Here is a 13,614-nt window from a genome sequence, read left to right on the forward strand (position 1 = left end):
CATGACTGTGTGGCCATGCACGCCTCCAACTCAATCATCAAGTTTGCAGATGACACAACAGTGGTAGGCCTGATTACCAACAATGGCGAGACAGCCTACAGGGAAGAGGTGAGAGCCCTGGCGGAGTGGTGCCAGGAAAATACTCTCCCTCAGCAAAATGAAGGGGCTGATCGTGGACTTCAGGAGACGGCAGAGGGAGCACACCCCTATCCACATCGATGGGACCGCAGTGGAGAAGGTGAAAAGCTTCAAGTTCCTCTGCGTACACATCACTAACAATCTGAAAGGGTCCACCCACACAGACAGTGTGGCAAAGAAGGCACAACAATGCCTCTTTAACCTCGGGAGACTGAAGAAATTGTCTTGGCCCCTAAGACCCTCACAAACCTTTACAGATGCACCTTCGAGAGGGTGGTGCGGTCAGCCCAGCACATTACCTGGAGCACACTACCTGTCCTTCAAGACATCTACAGCACCCGGTGTCACAGGAAGGCCAAGAAGATCATCAAGGACCTCAACCACCCGAGCCACAGCCTGTTTACCCTGCTATCATCCAGAAGGCGAGGTCAGTACAGGTGCTTTAAAGCAGGGACCGAGAGACTGAAAAACAGCTTTCTTCTCAAGGCCGTCCAGACTGCCACTAGCCGGCCTCCACCCAGTACGTTGCCCTGAACTTGGTCACTGTCACTATCCGGCTACCACCTGGTTACTGATCCCTGCACCTTAGAGGCTGCTGCCCTATGTACGTAGACATGGAACACTGGTCACTTTAATAATGTTAAATACTGTTTTGCATATGAAAATGGGTATATACTGTATTCTAGTCAAGGCCATCCTTTTCAAATATTTCTGTGCATATACTATATAGTTTATCTGAAGAATACGTGGATAGAATAGTATATATACAGCAATAGTTGAATAGGATGGCCTTGACTAGAATACAGTATACACAGTTGAAGTCGGAAGTTTACATACACCTTAATCCTAGAAAAAATTCCCTGTCTTAGGTCAGTTTGGATAATTTATTTTAAGAATGTGAAATGTCAGAATAGTAGAGTGATTTATTTCAGCATTTATTTCCTTCATCACATTCCCAGTGGGTCCGAAGTTTACATACACTCAATTAGTATTTGGTAGCATTGCCTTTAAATTGTTTAACTTGGGTCAAACGTTTCAGGTAGCCTTCTACAAGCTTCCCACAATAAGTTGGGTGAATTTTGGCCCATTCCTCCTGACAGAGCTGGTGTAACTGAATCAGGTTTGTAGGCCTCCTTGCTTGCACACGCTTTTTCAGTTCTGCCCACAAATTTTCTATAGGATTGAGGGCTTTGTTATGGCCACTCCAATACCTTGACTTTGTTGTCCTGCCACAACTTTGGAAGTATGCTTGGGGTCATTGTCCATTTGGAAGACCCGTTTGCGACCAAGCTTTAACCTGACTGATGTCTTGAGATGTTGCTTCAATATATCCTCATAATTTTCCTACCTCATGTAGCCATCTATTTGGTGAAGTGCACCAGTCCCTCCTGCAGCAAAACACCACCACATCATGATGCTGCCACCCCCGTGCTTCACGGTTGGGATGGTATTCTTTGGCTTGCAAGCCTCCCCCTTTTTCCTCCAAACATAATGATGGCCATTATGGCCAAACAGTTCTATTTTTGTTTAATCAGGCCAGAGGACATTTCTCCAAAAAGTATGATATTTGTCCCCATGTGCAGTTGCAAACCGTAGTCTGGCTTTTTTTATAGCGGTTTTTGAGCAGTGGCTTCTTCCTTGCTGAGTGGCCTTTCAGGTTCTGTCGATATAGGACTCGTTTTACTGTGGATATAGATACTTTGGTACCTGTTTTCTCCAGTATCTTCACAAGGTCCTTTGCTGTTGTTCTGGGATTGATTTGCACCTTTCGCACCAAAGTACATTCATCTCTAGGAGACAGAACACGTCTCCTTCCTGAGCGGTCTGACGGCTGCGTGGTCCCATGGTGTTTATACTTGCGTACTATTGCTTGTACCTTCAAGCATTTGGAAATTGCTCCCAAGGATGAACCAGACTTGTGGAGGTCTACAGTTTTTTATCTGAGGTCTTCGATTGACTCAAATGATGTCAATTAGCCTATCAGAAGATTCTAAAGCCATGACATTTTCTGCAATTTTCCAAGCTGTTTAAAGGCACAGTCAACTTAGCATATGTAAACTTCTGACCCACTAGAATTGTGAGACAGTGAATTATAAGTGAATATAATCTGTCTGTAAACAATTGTTGGAAAAATGACTTGTGTTATGCACAAAGTAGATATCCTAACAGACTTGCCAAAACTATAGTTTAACACGAAATGTGTGGAATGGTTGAAAAACAAGTTTTAATGACTCCAACCTAAGTGTATGTAAACTTCTGACTTCAACTGTACGTAAACATTATTAAAGTGATCTGTGTGTGTATACATACATACATACATACATACATACATACATACATACATACATACATACACACACACACACACACACACACTGGTCACTTTAATAATGAAGTCATTAAACTTTTTTTTATTTGAATAGAGCCCCACAGTGTCATAATACCCATAAAACCTAGCAGTCAAACAGGGAAATGGTTTCAATCATTTTTCCACTGTTCATTTTTCCCATGGGAAATTTTAGAAACACTTAATATAAGGCTTACCCTGGCGATGTTTTGATAACCGTGTAAATCTCTCTTGGACAAGGTGACGTCTATCAATATATTCGGCACTATTTACTCTCAGATCAGAAAATGATCATTAGCATCAAAGTAGACATCATTCAAGACTACAAATCCCTGCAAGCATCTGCACATAATCTCTTGCAGACACCTTTGCTAACAGGTACTATGTTAAGTTAAAACTTGTAAAAGACAGTTCACAGAATTGTCAATTTAATTAAATTTTGCCAATTTATTAATTTCAAAATTTAGCTAACATTAGTTAATCTAGAGATTCTCACCTTTGCCTCGATTTGGCAGTCTCGTCCAGATCATAATGGCATTTGTAGTTCTTTATGATAGCCACATTAGCAGCTAATTAGCATTTCATGTTTGGGGGGTAAATACAGGTGAATATATTGATAAGTCACCTTTTCCTAGAGAGAGTTTTCACGGTTCTCAAAACGTCACACAAACGTAAGCCTACATGAAACACAGCCCTTATTTTAAGTGTTTCTAAAATCCCCTATGGGATAAATGAATGGTGGGAAAACAATTGGAACCATTTCCTTGTTTGACTACTAGGTTTTATGGGTATTATGACTCATACCCCAGATCTATATGTGTTTTAGCCAACTTTGACCATAACTCTGACGGTATGGTATGACAACAATAGGCAAAAGTTTTCTAAAGATTTTATACAGATCTTCGAGCACCAAACCACTACACATTACTCTCTATAAAATTTACCAAAGTCACATAAGGCTATAGTCTAAAAGTAGTACACCATAGGGAATGTCATCTGACATGTAGCCACAGTCTGTAGTAGAGGCCCTACAAACAGCTCATACTAATATGCAGGCCATGTTGTGTGGCATTTAGTCACGTCCAGACTGGGTGAGTCTGACACATGCTGCTGTTCTGAGTCAGTGAAAAGCTCTAGTTACAGTACTTTACATGTCTGGCTCTGCACGGCCAATTCACGGCTCATGTAACGTAGGACAGTAGGACAGTGTGGGATGTAGGGATGTAGGGCAATGGGGATTTCAAAATATAGCTAGTGACCCATATTATCGAGTGGGTTTTGTCAGCTGCATAGAATAGATATTTATTTGACCTGTATAATGAATGTGGCTCACTTCGGGATCTGGTGCTGAATAAGGTATTTATTTATTATATGTTTGCACCAGATGGTAACAGAAAGTCCAACAACAAGTCCTTGTTTGCACTTTCCTTGACGAGGTAGTTTCTCGAGCCAATGCTAACTAGCATTAGCGCGATGACTGGAAGTCTATGGGTATCCACGATAGACTAGCGTGTAGATACCCATAGACATCCAGTCATTGCGGTAACGCTAGTTAGCGTTGACTTGCGAAACTGCCTTCATACTGGACACAGAGATGTGCTAATGGAATCCACTAGTTCATCTGACACTGGGGAAGTAGGTAAAGAGCCTCATTGGAAAAAGTATCCCTTTAACTTCACCTTTATTTCACCTTTGATCCAACTTCTCGCTATGTTTCAACCCCACTGCAAAATAATGAGTACAGACTTTGCACAGAAGCATAACACTTGATAAATGGTGACAGCTGTTTTGGTTAGGCTGGATTACTCAAGGTGACGCTTTGTCTTACAATTAACATTCAGTTGTCTCTGAATGAAATTCAATGGAAAAGGGCACTTTGACCAGCAATGCCCATGTTTCGTTTACCCCCCAGCAGACCTTCAGCCAGGTCAAGAGAAGTTAGGCAGCGTGTGTGTGTGCGTGTGTGTGTGTGTGTGTGTGTGTGTGTGTGTGTGTGTGTGTGTGTGTGTGTGTGTGTGTGTGTGTGTGTGTGTGTGTGTGTGTGCAAGCCTTCCATTTCGTTCCCAAAAGCCTTCCATATCTCATCCCTCACTGTAAATGCTACTGCTGCTCAATATGTATGTGATTAGTGCCTAATTGAGTCCACATGAAGCGTGGCCAGACTCCATCTGAAAGCAGAGTGGTCATTTGCTCCCTGTAATCGCTGGTGCAGAAAAGAAATAGTCTTCAGTTGTTCCCCTTACATAGAGGATATGTAAGCCCTAGTAACTCTCTCCTTCTCTTGTTGTCCAGCTCGGTACAACTTCTTTCAGCTTTGTCCATATCCTCTATGATTACTATAATTGCCGATAACACAGGCGCCTGAAATTGACATCCGATTACAAAACACATGGCTTGAATCCAGCCTGATCATCTCCTGTTGTTTGTCATCCCAATGATCCCACAACATCATTCATTCATACTCCCCCTTTAAAAACACTGTATATAATCAACTAGTATCATCTACATCAGTGGTGGGGAACCTTTTTTCTATCAAGGGCCATTTGGATATTTATACATTAATTCAGCGGCCTTATTAAAATGTGCTATTTTCTGCTTTATTCATGTTTTAATGTGACTTTAATCACTGACATTGGTTTTATAGTTTAAATATGACTTTTGACGTTTCTTGTGTCCTTGAGTATTTAGAAAAGTGCAAATCCTATTTAAATAAATATTAGTATTGTAAATAATGTTGTTGTTATTATGATTACTTGTTCAAGCTCACCTCTAATGCGATGGCTGAAACTGCTTATCTTTGATGAGGCGTTTGATGTCAGCTGGCAGAGAAGACGACGCTACTCGCAGCTGGTTTTCCAGGTTTGTGTCAGTTAGTCTTGAGCAGAATCGAGTCTTTGCAAGAGTCCGTTTGCTCGTCCCGAACACAGATGCAAATTTAAGTGCATGTCTCAGAACAGGAAAATGCTCAGCGCTAACATACATTTTGTAGAGCTCAAGAAGAGGGAGGTTGTTGTACCTGGATTTGAGCTTTGCAGCTCAATGACTTCGTGTCGTAGGCCATCCGGCACATCCGCTGGTTCGACGTTAAACGGGTTTGCAAATATGTTCATTTCCAGTTGTTTACTTTTCACATCCTTAAACCTCTCACAAAATGACTTTGCGAGCTTTCCACACTCACCGGCATATTCTGACATAATCTCAGGCTCTTGTCCTTGCAGAGTAGGAAAATGAACTGTGTTACCCCTTTCAAGTTGGACTTGCCACAGCTTTAATTTCGCTTCGAACAATTTCACATTTCACAGCAGATCGCTGAGTAGCTGGTTCGGCCCGTGAATCTTGACGTTCAAGTCATGTCCACCATGAAGACCAAATCACACATCCACTTGTCATCACTCAGTTCCACTACAGGTTTCCCCTTCATCTCCATGAATTGTTTTACTTCATCCTTCAGTCCGTAAAACTGCACGAGTATGTTTCCACGGCTCAACCATCGCACCTCACAGTGGTAAATCAGATCACCATACTCCGATTCAAGATCAATCAATAGCTCCTTAAACTGGCGGTTGTTCAGCCCTTTGCTTTTGACAATATTAATGGTCGACACTACAGTTGCCATTACATTGGTCGGCTTTAGGGACTGTACACACAGACTTTCTGATGTATGATGCAGTTGCATGCACTTGGATCAAGATTGAGACGACTCATGTCTTTTTTCACTAATGAGGTTAATCCCTTTTTCGAGCCAACCATGGCTGGCACTCCATCTGTAGTAAGGCCACATAATTTTTCAAACCGTAGCTCAAATTTGCTCAAGCCAAGTCTCTCAAACAAGTCCGCACCTCTGGTGGTGCCATGCATGGCTTCCAAAGACAGCAATTCCTCCCCCCTGTGTCAAACTCAGCGGTAATCCCACGCACAAAAATTGCAAAGTGGGCGGTTTTTGTTGTCAGTCGTTTCGTCACATGCCAAAGAAATGTCTTGCGGAGTCCTTCAATGTTTTTTCCTTCCGAATGAGGCTTCAGTTTCTTTGCGATAAGCTCGCTCAACACAAAACTTGCTTGCATAACATTTTCCTCATCCAAATTAGGTTTCGTAAAGTTGGCTTGTTGGGCAACCACGCCCCACTGAAGAGCAATGACTTTATCCACGCGAAGTTGTTCTTGCAACTCATTCGGTTTAGCATGTTTCGAGCTGCAATGACGCTCCAAATTGGCCTTTTTCACTACTGCAAGTGCATCCCCACAAACTAGGCATACAGGTTTGCCTTTCACTTCGACAAAACAATATAAATTTGTCTTGGAAAGCGTGACACTCCGCATCTACTTTTCTTTACTGTAGTCATCTACAGGTGCTCGATGATGACGAGCTGTCTGGTACCGCCAAAGCTTTGGGGGAGGTGTGTGGGTGGATTTAAAATAAAAATAAATGTTGTTGTGGAAAAACAGATTTTTTTAATAAAATTATTTTTTATTTATGAATTGGCTCGGGGGCCTGATCAAACGGTCTCGTAGGCCGTATACGGCCCGGAGGCCGGACGTTCCCCACCCCTGACCTACATAATCAGATTGTATCATTTGCCAGTGGAATAACATTTACTTTATGAATAAATGTACATATTGTGAACATATTATAATGCTCATTTCCCTCCTCCAGGAATGCCAGTCCGGTGGGGTTGGTGCTGACAGTAGTGGTAGCCATATCATACCAAGTGGCCATCATCTTTGAGGGGTAAGCATCTCTCTTGTTTTCTGTCTGTTCACTGTGGCTATCTTATCACACACTTCTGTCTCAGCGGTGAACAGGGTTCGTAGCCTTGAGAGGCGCTGAACAAGCTGGCTGCGTCAATGCAGACACTATCAGATCACATCCAGTTAAATGGACTGACACGTACAGGGCAGGAGGTAGCCAAGGTAAGAGTGTCGGGCCATTAACCGAAAGGTCTCTGGTTCAAATTCCCGAGCTGGCTAGTTGAAAAATCTGTCAATGGGCCCTTGGGCAAGGCACTTAATTCTAATTGCTCCTGTATGTCGCTCTGGATAAGAGCGTCTGCTAAATCAGCTATTCTCAAGTGGTGAGTCACCACCCACATTTCTTTAATGGGTCGCCGGTATCTTGAGTTACAAATGATTATAAAAAAATCTGGTGAAAAAATACTCCAGTCTGAACGTTAACAACTTAAACCAGGTAGAAAGTGAGTAGAAATGATAACGAACTTAAAAAATTTTATACTTTAATATCTGAAATTTTTTTCTTCAATCACAGCATTTTCAATATAGAGCTATTAGCAGCACTATTTTGGTTGATTTTATGGTCTCAAGCCAGTGAGTTTAACATTATTCATCAAAAATATGAGCAAAATTGTATTATTGACAATGAAAGAGGTGGGGATGTTGTTCTCTTGTCATATAATTGCTACATTTACTATCAATATAGCATAAGCAAAAATGTTCCATGTATTTTGTCAATTTGTTTTTGCGATTCAAATATTGGGTCGCGAATGAAACAAACTGGTTCAATTTGGGTCCCGAGGCAAAACCAGTTGAGAACCACTGTGCTAAATGACTAAAATTGACATAAATAAAGTTACATGTTGATCTCCTTCATTGGCCTTGTTAAGTTTGGTTGTTTCTTAGCATGTGTTGCATCAGATCAATGTAATTTTAATCATGATGATGTGGGATGACTTATACAACTAAGTTGAATAAAATAAAAAAAGCCCAATAGGCTGATCACAATCCAGCCTCCCTATGTGTTTTTCCCTCGGTTTTTACAATGACAGAAGTTTAACTTTACAGTCACAGTTTAGTTCCGAGTGACAGAAGTGTTTCTATAACAGTTGTTACTGTTAGCAGACCAACATCTGTCTCAATGCTGAGTCACATCAAGCCCATACAAATCCACAGTCCCTCGTGCTGCACACATGAAAGGGTTGAGTGAGGATAAAGAGAAACGTTTTGTCTTCCCGTCCCTGATCAAACTCCCCCGCAAGCGTTCTTAAACATTATATTAGTGAGAGATGGAGTGAGCAGACAGGTTCAGTATCTGTAGGTAATATGCGATGAGAACGCGAAAAAAAAACGTTTCAAAATGTTGATTTTTATCCTCCAAAGTGGTGGATGGGTAATTTTTTATATATATACACACACTACCGTTCAAAAGTTTGGGCAAAATTTTTTTTTGTCCATGATTTTTATCCTCCAAAGTAAGAAGGCTAATTTTAGAAGGCTAATTGATCATTAGAAAACTCTTTTTCAGTTATGTTAGTACAGCTGAAAACTGTTGTACTGATTAAAGAAGCAATAAAACTGGCCTTCTTTAGACTAGTTGAGTATCTGGAGCATCAGCATTTGTGGATTCGATTACAGGCTCAAAATGGCCAGAAACAAAGAACTTTCTTCTGAGAAATGAAGGCTATTCCATGCAAGAAATTGCCAAGAAACTGAAGATTTCATACAATGCTGTGTACTACTCCCTTCACAGAACAGAGCAAACAGGCCCTAACCAGAATAGAAAGAGGATGGGCTACGCGCTTCAGCACTTGGCGGTCCCGTTCTGTGAGCTTGTGTGGCCTACATCTTCGCGGCTGAGCCGTTGTTGCTCCTAGATGTTTCCACTTCCCAATAACAGCACTTACAGTTGACCAGGGCAGCTCTAGCAAGGCAGAAATTTGACAAACTGACTTGTTGAAAAGGTGGCATCCTATGACGGTGCCTCATTGAAAGTCACTGAGCTCTTCAGTAAGGCCATTCTACAGCCAATGTTTTGTCTATGGTGATTGCATGGCTATGTATTCGATTTCATTCATACACCTGTCAGCAACGGTTGTGGCTGAAATAGCCCAATCCACTCATTTGAATGGGGGTCCACATACATACACTGTATTTATGTGCTTTCGGGAAAGTATTCAAACCCCTTGACCCTTTCCACATTTTGTTACGTTAAAGCCTTATTCTAAAATGAATTAAGTAATTTTTTTCCCACATCAATCTACACACAATACCCTAATGACAAAGCAAAAATATCACGTTAATATCACAAGTATTCAGACCGTTTACTCAGTACTTTGGCAGCGATTACAGCCTTGAGTCTTCTTGGGTATGACAATACAAGCTTGGATGGAGAGTGTCAGAGATGGAGGAACTTTCCAGAAGGCACCTGCCTAAATAAGGTCCAACAGTTTATAGAGCATGTCAGCACTCTGGGACAGGATTGTGTCAAGGCACAGATCTGGGGAAGAGCAACCATCTCTGCAGCACTGTACCATTCTGGCCTTTTCTGGTAGAGTGGCCAGACGGAAGCCACTCCTCAGTAAAAGGCACATGACAGCCGACTAGGAGTTTGCAACAACCCTAAGCAAACAGCAAAGACGATGCAGGAATGGCTTTGGGACAAGTCTCTGATCCGGCAGGGCTCCCGAGTGGTTAAGCGGTCTAAGGCACTGCATCTCAGTGCTAGAGGCATCACTACTACTGTATCACAACCGGCCGTGATCGGGAATCCCATAGGGCGGCACACAATTGGGTTAGGGAAGGGTTTGGCCGGGGTAGGCCATCATTTTAAATAAGAATTTGTTCTTAACTGACTTGCCTAGTTAAATAAAGGCTAAATAAATAAAAAGATGGATGTGGAGGTCCTGGGGTTGTGTGGAACATTTCTGGTATGTTTTATTTCAGCTCATGAAACATGGGACCAACACTTTATATGTTGCGTTTATATTTTAGTTTAGTACAATACCAGTCAAAAGTTTGGACACACCTACTCATTCAAGAGTTTTTCTTTCTTCTGACTATTTTCTACATTGTGGAATAATAGTGAAGACATCAAAACTATGAAATAACACATGTTGTAACCAAAAAAGTGTTAATCAAAATATATTTTATGTTCTTCAAAGCAGCCACCCTTTGCCTTGATGACTGCTTTGCACACTCTTAGCATTCTCTCAACCAGCTTCACCTGGAATGCTTTTCCAACATCCTTGAAGGAGTTCCCACATATGCTGCGCACTTGTTGGCTGCTTTTCCTTCACTCTGCTGTCCAACTCATCCCAAACCATCTCAATTGGGTTGAGGTTGGGGGATTGTGTAGGTCAGGTCATCTGATTTCAGCACTCCATCATTCTCCTTCTCAAATAGCCCTTAAGCTGCCTGGATGTGTGTTGTGTCATTGTCCTGTTGAAAGACAAATTATAGTTCCACTAAGCGCAAACCAGATGGGATGGTGTATCTCTGCAGAATGCTGTGGTAGCCATGCTGGTTAAGTGTGCCTTGAATTCTAAATAAATCACAGACAGTGTCACCAGCAATGCACCCTCACACCTCCTCCTCCATGCTTCACTGTGGGAACCACACATGCAGAGATCATCCGTTCACCTACTCTGCGTCTCACAAAAACACAGCGGTTGGAGCCAAAGAACAGATTTCCACCTTTCTAATGTCCATTGCTCGTGTTTCTTGGCACAAGCAAATCTCTTCTTCTTATTGGTGTCCTTTAGCAGTGGTTCCTTTTCAGGAATTTGATCATGAAGGCCTTATTCACCCAGTCTCCTCTGGACAGTTGATGTTGAGATGTCTGTTATTTGAATTCTGTTAACCATTTATTTATTTTGGATGCAATTTCTGAGGCTGGTAACTCTAATGAACTTATCCTCTGCAGCAGAGGTAACTCTGGGTCTTCCTTTGCAGTGGCAGTCCTCATGAGAGCATGTGTGTGCGGTCGGGGGAGCGTGTGTGTGCGCGTATGGTTGGGGGAGCTTGTGGGTGTGGTATGTGCGTGCGTGCGTGCGTGCTGTCGGTGGATCATGTGGGTGTGTGTGAGCAAGAGACATCAACACCCCCAGTGATGGACAACAGAAAGGTGATTGTTAGCTGCCTGTCTTTGGATGACACACCAGACCGGTCATCAACACAGGGACACAGAAAGACATACTCATTTACTCACCTATCAAAACAAACATCAAGGAGACTCGGGGAAGAAGATATGCATCAGAAGATGCTGAGATTGCATTTCCCTGATACTGCATTCACAATCACTCTACATGAAACTAAGTGTGTGTCAATCAAGTCCGTGTTCTATTTCAGTCGGGTGCCAGTGCAGAACTAGGATGAGATTACATTTCTATGCCATTGTATTCCCTCTCAAGGCGTTCACAGATATTGTTGATTCACGTTGAATTTAAATAAGCGTTATTGTTAACATACATTTGTAAGCTCAATTCTCATCCCAAACATCCCTCAATATTTGATGTCCTACCTCCCACTCCTTTACAGACTAGTAAAATAATAGGTAGCTCTGTTTACTGTACCTGTCCCTGTCCTTCCCACTCAAAACATATCCCTCCCCAGTCTCCACCTACCTGTTGCCAGTCCATCGGTAGGGAGGGAGAGTGGCCCTGCAGTCAAATTTCTGTATAGGACGTGGCCTTAGAAGGAGGCTCAATGGTGCAGAAAATTGTACATCAATGGATAACATGCAGGAGGAGGGACACCTTTTACAGACACACACGGGGCTCCAGGCACGGGTTGGTACGGTGGAGGAACAGTAATACTCTCTTCTCCTGTTTATGTGGGGTTTTTTCTCTGGTTTTTACAGACCTTTCACCGAGGATATCTATCGACAGAGAGCACAGTGCTGCAAGCACAAATAAAGAGGAAGGATGAACTGTGTTTGTCTGAGGATCATACCTACAAATCAGAGACTACCAGACTGACTACCAGGCCACACACCACGTCAGCCTGCTACACAGAGCACGAGAGGTGGGCTAGAGAGAGCGAGAGAGAGAGAAGGGATGGAGGGTGTTTTTGTATTCTGGCAAAGATCAAGTACACAGTCTTCATCCTGGCCCAATTCCAAGATATTCTACTTCTCTTTATAAAAACTTTGATCCCTGCTTGCAGTATTTTAATAGCAAGTCTTAACAATGCAAGGGCTGGATCAATCGTTTTCAGCTTTTAAATTGAATGCTCTGTAGTTTTCATATTTCACACTATTTAGTCGTGTAGTTTTTATCTCAAAAGCCAATGACAATCATTCCAGAATATCTTCTGCATGGCTATGTTTGCAGAGTCCCATGTATCTTAATGAAACTGTAAATACAGATCTGATCCCATAACTACCTGAACTGTTGTTTCATTACCAGTCTGTCTGTCTGTCTTGTGTTCTGTGTTGTTGATTAACACACCATCAACATTATAACTGAAGTATATGTTCTAAATAGCACCACATCCCCTATTAAGTGCACTACTTTTGACCAGAGACCTTTGTTGTTTATACAGTGCCTTGCAAAAATGCTATTTTGTTGCATTACAACCTGTAATTTAAATAGATTTTTATTTGGATTTCATGTAATGGACATTCACAAAATAGTCCACATTGGTGAAGAGAAATGAAAAAAAATTACTTGTTTAAAAAATTCTAAAATATAAACAGGAAAGTGGTGTGTGGATATGTATTCACCCCCTTTGCTATGAAGCCCCTAGTTAAGATCTGGTGCAACCAATTACCTTCAGAAGTCACATCATTAGTTAAATGAAGTCTATCTGTGTGCAATCTAAGTGTCACATGATCTAAATATATTTACACCTGTTCTGAATGGCTCCAGAGTCTGCAACATCACTAAGCGAGGGACACCACCAAGCAAGCGGCACCATGAAGACCAAGGAGCTCTCCAAACAGGTCAGGGATAAAGTTGTGGAGAAGTACAGGTCAGGGTTGGGTTCTAAAAATATATCAGAAACTTTGAACAACCCAAGGAGCACCATTTAAATCCGTTATTTAAAAATAGAAAGAATATGGCACCACAACAAATCTGCCAAGAGAGGGCTGCCCACCAAAACTCACAGACCAGGCAAGGAGGGCATTAATCAGAGAGGCAAACCCTGAAGGAGCTGCAAAGCTCCACAGTGGAGATTGGAGTATCTGTCCATAGGACCACTTTAAGCCATACACTCCACAGAGCTCGGCTTTACAGAAGAGTGGCCAGAAAAAAAGCCATTGCTTAAAGAAAAAAATAAGCATACACGTTTTGTGTTCGTCAAAAGGCACGTGGGAGACTCCTCAAACATATGGAAGAAGGTACTCTGGTCAGATGAGACTAAATTTGAGCTTTTTTGCCATCAAGGAAAATGCTATGT

General features: G+C 42.0%; 1 protein-coding gene across 9 annotated transcripts in view; it reads left to right on the forward strand.

Annotated features, from left to right (window-relative positions):
• pemt (phosphatidylethanolamine N-methyltransferase) overlaps window positions 1–12,593 on the forward strand; it is a 79,445-nt gene extending 66,852 nt beyond the window's left edge. For 7 of the 9 annotated variants that reach the window (XM_024386587.2, XM_024386586.2, XM_024386583.2 and 4 more), the window contains 3 exons: window positions 5,248–5,344; window positions 7,139–7,213; window positions 12,074–12,593. In XM_024386587.2, the coding sequence (XP_024242355.1) occupies window positions 5,248–5,344; window positions 7,139–7,210 (169 nt within the window). In that variant the 3' untranslated portion in view covers window positions 7,211–7,213; window positions 12,074–12,593. The remainder of the gene's footprint in view (window positions 1–5,247; window positions 5,345–7,138; window positions 7,214–12,073) is intronic. The other 2 variants (XM_024386584.2, XM_024386589.2) reach the window with 1 other exon arrangement.
• Window positions 12,594–13,614: the final 1,021 nt, after the last annotated feature.

This window comes from Oncorhynchus tshawytscha, linkage group LG24, assembly GCF_018296145.1.
Source record: "Oncorhynchus tshawytscha isolate Ot180627B linkage group LG24, Otsh_v2.0, whole genome shotgun sequence".
In the NCBI taxonomy this organism is placed as follows: Eukaryota; Metazoa; Chordata; class Actinopteri; order Salmoniformes; family Salmonidae; genus Oncorhynchus; species Oncorhynchus tshawytscha.